The sequence below is a fragment of the Chionomys nivalis genome, chromosome 7 (genome assembly GCF_950005125.1).
Source record: "Chionomys nivalis chromosome 7, mChiNiv1.1, whole genome shotgun sequence".
Classification (NCBI taxonomy): domain Eukaryota; kingdom Metazoa; phylum Chordata; class Mammalia; order Rodentia; family Cricetidae; genus Chionomys; species Chionomys nivalis.
Window position 1 is genome coordinate 740,106 of NC_080092.1, and position 6,000 is coordinate 746,105.

The following is a 6,000-nucleotide window of genomic DNA, read 5'->3' on the forward strand; positions in this document are numbered from 1 at the left end:
ACAAGTATGAAGAAAACAACCATGTGTGCATGCTCATGTGTACACACACACTCTCTCTCTCTCTCTCTCTCTCTCTCTCTCTCTCTCTCTCTCTCTCTCTCGAGTGAAGATGGGAAGGAGAGTATTTATAATACTTTAAGTACATGTAACTCAGCGACTCTTCCTGGGAAAGGTCACTGAGGCTGGAGACCCTGCCTCAGAGCTGGCAGCTGCAGGTTCCCTAGAAGACAAGAGGGCTTCTTGCAGCCTGGCAGACTACATACACCAGGGCTGCTGAGCAAGGCATACCAGAGCAGGAGGTGGGTGGAGGACACTGGGAAATCCCTAGAGTTGCAGAGACATCAGTGACCCTAGACTTTCCAGACAGCCTCCACATTTTGCAGCTTTAAGTATCATATCCAACAGACTGAAAGGAAAAGTCTTGAATATATTTAGCAATGTCTGTTGATACCAAACACCACAGAGAGAATCGGTGAGTGCAGAGATCTGTTTCAAAACCGCCAGCTGGGGCTGAACACAAACCAAATCGGATCATTAAGTCAAGGACCAGAAGAGTGGGGGTGTGCACAGGGCTGACCTTGCCCTTGCTTGCTCTTTCACCTCTCCTCTGACCCAGGAGGGGTGGGAAGATGCTGGGATTTAAGCTATGCCCTGAACCTCAAGGCAGGGAAGCAAGCAGACACTCCCCCATCTCCAGTACGTGGGCGCTTCCCAAGCTGGCCCTTGGCTCCTGCGACCTCAAGCATTTCAACGCTCTAATATCCTCCTTTCTGGGCTGCAGGAAAGACTATCCTTCGCAGCAGTAGCCTCCGGCTCCGAGATCTGAGATTCCCTGATCGGCCCAGGCTCTTCCTGGCTTAGCTGCCTTGTGATTTCCTGAGGAGCCTCCCGGTGCAGCCCAGCCCTGGAGGGTCCCCTCTTTTGTTTATAGGGAGAACATCACTGCTGTGCAACACTGGAAGCCGGTCTGTGGGGGCGCTTCCCCTGTCAGCTCACCCACGTTCCCCCCACCCCCGCACTAGGAGTCACCAGCTCCAGCACACGGGTCCCCATTGTCCCCACCCATTCCTTGCCCAAACACTTACTTCCCAGTCGCTCTGCTTTCCATGCTGTCTCCTCCACCGCCCCATAGCGCCTCAGAGGCTTCTCAGCTTCCAGATGGACAGACAGAGATTGCTTTAATTCCATTGCTAATCCTCGTGAACAGTCAAGGGATCCGCTTTCACTCCATCCTTGCTGAAGGCTGCAGGGAGGAAGGCGGCTCCGATTAGCAGCGTTTTAAGGGGCCCGGTGTTCCCGAGGAAGCGGCTCCATCTCTTCAACTGCCAGCACCCTAAAGAGCCCAACTGGTACCCAGGATGGGGGAGGGATGCATAACACATGCGCAATGGAAGCTGGAGGGGGGAGGTTTGGGGGCTGGGTAGGGAGAAAGAGGGACAGATGATAAACTCTTTAGAACAACAAAAACAACTAAAATAAAATCATCTGCAGAGGAAGCAAGAATAAGATACCTGCCCATATTGGAGCCAGTGGGGAGGCTTTGCGTGATTGGATATAGCTATTGTGGGAGGCTTGGGGTCTGTCAGAGGGCCGGTAGGTTTCAAGTGTGACTGGTGAGTCAGAATGTATCTGCAGATGATATGGCCTTCGTGAAGGATGTGGACCCCAGCTCGAGGGATCTGTGTTGTTCGCGTTTATGTGCATGATTTACATATAAAGAAGAGCAGCAGACACCCACCGTGTGTGTGTGTGTGTGTGTGTGTACACCTGTGTCAATCCTGTGTATTTGTATGCACAGAAACAAGAGAGGCAAAAATATTTTGGACATACGGCCGACAAAGCTATTTGGAACACTGATCTTCATAAACCTGGAGAATAATCATAGAGACCAAACATGGTAGCATTAAAATATAGGGTCAGGACTGGCAATGGGGCTCAATTGGTACAGCATTCACAGCCCAAACATGAGGACCCACAACTGAGCCCCAGAACCCACATTAAAAGAGGAGCAGGTGCAGCAGTGTATACTTCTAATCTCAGCGCTGGGAGCAGAGACAGGAGGATTCCTAGGACTTCCTAAGACACCTTACACCAACTTCTGGCCTACACACACACACACACACACACATATATATATGTATATATACACATACATACATATACACATACACACACTATGTATGTGTGTATGTATATGTATACACAATATGTATATTATATATGTATATATTGTGCATATGTATATATGGTGTATATAAGTAAGTAAGAAATGAGAATGCAGTTCGGTGGGTAGAATGCTTGCCATAACATGAGCAAAGCCTTGGGTCCTATCCCCAGCATTGCAAAAGCCTAATGCATAAGTAGAGACAGGTGAATCTGAGATTCAAAGTCATCTTTGGCTCTGTAAGGAGTTTGAGGACAGCCTAGACCATGTCTCAAATGAATGAATGAATGAATGAATGAATGAGTAAATAAATAAATAAATAAATGTAATCAGCAGCTAGGCTGATAAAAATCAATACTACTTATTGAATGATCGCTAAGCATAAAACACTTACCAATGTCTCTGTGGAAGCTAGCACTCCACTCCCCCTAATTTTACAGAAGACAGAATTGACATTCAGAGAGTTCACTTACCCATATCCCCACATTTCCCAGGTACCAAATCAGCCCTTGAATCCAGAATATATGAATTTGGATTCCCCCACTTATTGTTATAATTTCCTTGACTGTGGTTATATTATATTTTTAATTGTTTGTTCCTGCATGTATATCTGTGGGGGGTGTTGATCTCCTGGAACCAGAGTTACAGACAGTTGTGAGCTGTCATGTGGGTGCTGAGAACTGAACCTGGTTCCTCTGGAAGAGTAGCCAGTGTTCTTAACCCCTGAACCAACTCTCCAGCCCCTGTGGTTATATTTAAAAAATCTAAAAATGATATGTATGTGCATAAGCTGGGGTGCATGTGGGGGAGGTGCATGTGAGCACAAGCGCTGCTCTCAGAGGTCAGAGGCTTTAGATCCCCTGGAGCTGAAATTACAGGCTGTTGTGAGCCACCAGACACGGGTGCTGGGAACCAAACTCGGGTTCTTTGCAAGCGTCATGCACACTCTTACCTGCCAAACTGTCTCTGCAGCACCTTAACTGCAGGTATATTTTGCACGGAGGGGAGGAACAGACAAGGTTCTCTAGGTCAAGAGATGCTGGCTTACTACTTGCTGGCTATTTTGTGATGTATCTGGGGACATTGGTATCTTTTTTTTTAAGACTTGGAAGTGTAAAGCAGACAAGGTTTTCAAGAAAACAATTCTGTCGCTTAAAAAATTATCAACAGTGAACTCCTAAACAGCTTATGAGAGAAAAAGGAGCTAGCTTCAAAAAGTCCTAAAAAAACTAAACCTAAATTATAATGCCAGGTTTTGTTCTCTTTTGTGTGGAAGTTTGAATTGAGATAAGGTTTCACCATTTGGCCAATTCTGAGAGGTCCTAACCTAATTAGGTAAAAAACATAAAGTAATACCTTATTTCCTTTATTACCAAGCATGAGAAATGAAACAAGGAAGTTGGAGTCTCTGTAGTTATGAATGCTGGCTGTTCTTGCAGAGGGCCAGGTGTAGGCAGAGGCCACTTGTTTGTTCCTGGCTGCCCAGAACCAAAATAATCACACAGAAACTGTATAATTAAATCACTGCTTGGCCTAATAGCTCTAGTTTCTTATTGGCTAGCTCTTGCATCTTAAACCAACCTATTTCTATAAATCTGTGTATTGCCAAGTGACTGTGGCTTACAGGCAAAGTTCCATCCAGCATCTGTCTCCAGCTGGGATACATGACTTCTCCCTGACTCCGCCTTCTTTCTCCCAGCATTCAGTTTAGTTTTTCTGCCTAACTCTACTCTGCCCTATCACGGGCCAAAGCAGTTTCTTTATTCATTAACCAATAAAAGCAAAACATATACAGAAGGATTTCACACATCAGACCCAGGTTCCATTCCTAGAACCCAAAAGACAACTCACAACAGTCTGAAACTCCAGTTCCAAGGTACCCAGTGTCCTCTTTTGGTTTCCAAGGGCACTTCATGCATGTGTACAGATACACAGTAAGAACACCCATACACATAAAATAAAAATAAATCTTAAAAAACCCCAAAGAATTGAAATAAGATTGGTGCCCACAAGGACAACTGCATCCACATAAAGCCTGAGAGAGCTTGGGAAGTTATTCTAGACAAAAAAGAGTAAAGCATGATTCGTTGATAGCAGCAATTTCTCAGGTGGGCTCTGTTTGCTAGAGGCAAATGTGTCTCATTTAAGAGAGGCTTCCTGACTCAGCTTTAGCTGCAAAACCTTGTAGCTCTTTTAAGAGGTCCTGCCATGAAACACTTAAATAGTGTTGATGAGAAGCTGACTGCATGCTTTTTGGGTTTTGGCCGTAGCAAGATAAAAAGCCATGCCATTTTAAAATTCCTGCTTTCTGGGCCATCCTGCCAATGCAAACTCTGAGTCTTCAGGCAGGAGTTCCAGCTATAGAGCATTTGAGTGTGGTTTGTGAGCAGACTGCTGCAGCTTGTTTGGTGGCAGGGACCTTGAAATGCCACAGAGTTGTAGAAATAAACATGGCTACAGCCAGTACCTCTGCCATGAGGCTGGAATCTCAGAAAGCTAAAGAATGGGCTGGATCCAGCCGTCAAAGCCATGGCTTTAATCCTACCCATATTGCTTGGTAAATTAAAGACTCATGTGGTCAGAAAAAGAGAGAGATATGCAGTAAAAGTAGATTCAAAGATGAAAAAAAACCTTTAAGTGGTTTACTGTGTGTTTAAAATATATGTAGGCTTGGGAGAAAAAAGCATAAAGTCCTTAAAAGAAAAAAAAAGAGAGAATAGTTGGGTGTGGTAGCACACACCTTTAATCCCAGCACTTGTGAGGCAGAGGCAGGTGGATCTCTGTGAGTTCAAGGACAGCCTGGTCTACAGAGGAAGTTCCAGGACAGCCAAAGACACACAGAGAACCTCTCTCAAAAAGCCAAAAATTAAAAGTAAAAATAAAAGAAATAAAGTTTAAAATAAAGCCACGTAAAGATGGAAAACACAAAGAGAATCTGGATACTGTGTATTATTAGGCTCTCTTTGAGTTGTTTGGATGCTGAGGGAGGAGCAATTGCTAAAAGATATTTGTTTATAAATGCTGCTGAATTAATCCAACATAAATATTTTGAAAATACCTTGACTTCAAAATTGAAGTCAAAAGGTATGTTACTTTGGAGAAGAGAATTTGCTTTTGTTTCCACAGGAAATAAGAGGCTGTGGATTCATTCTGAGTTAAGAAAAATCAGGTTTGATCAAGGAAGACCACCTGAGAAATCTCCAGTAGGAACAGATGGCCTAGATGTCTGAGTTCTACATCCAGAACAGATTCAAGACTGCTGCCTGAGATGATCAAGACTCACAGGATACTCCAGTCAGGACTTGATCATAATTCTAAATTTTCTTTAGGTCCCCATAAGATTATCAGCACCCCAAACCAGGAGGAAGTAGCCTGGAAAACTATGCCCACATTCCCAAAAAAATGGACTATAGATTTTTTCCTTAGTTTAGATGTTGGTTACAAGTTGTTATGGCTAATGGTAAGGAGAAAAGCTAAACAAAAGATATTAGATTCAGAGTTCTTGTTTAAAAAAAGGGGGGGGGGGAAGTGGTACGGGACAATTCTGTATTCTGTCAATTATATTTTAAATAAACACTGATTGGCCAGTAGCAGGCAGAAAGTATAGGTGGGACAACCAGACAGGAAGTAGAGTTGGGTCAATGAGAAAAGGAGAATTCTGGGAAGAAGGAAGCAGATTCTGCAGTCCTGACCTGGCCACAGAGCAAGCAAGCTATAACTGCCTCACGGAAAAAGGTGCCAAGCCATGTGGCTAACATAGACAAGAATAATGGTCTAATATAAGTGATAAGAGTTAATAAGAATCCTGAGATAATGGGCCAATCAGTTTATAGTTA

The 6,000-nt window shown here is 44.0% G+C and overlaps 1 protein-coding gene across 1 annotated transcript in view; it reads right to left on the bottom strand.

Moving 5' to 3' along the window:
• The window catches only part of Bmerb1 (bMERB domain containing 1), an 89,650-nt gene extending 88,298 nt beyond the window's left edge, over positions 1 to 1,352 (bottom strand). Inside the window, exon 1 of the mRNA XM_057774125.1 lies at positions 1,086 to 1,352. Within this exon, the coding sequence (XP_057630108.1) occupies positions 1,086 to 1,188 (103 nt within the window). The 5' untranslated portion in view covers positions 1,189 to 1,352. The remainder of the gene's footprint in view (positions 1 to 1,085) is intronic.
• Between the last annotated feature and the right edge of the window lie 4,648 nt (positions 1,353 to 6,000).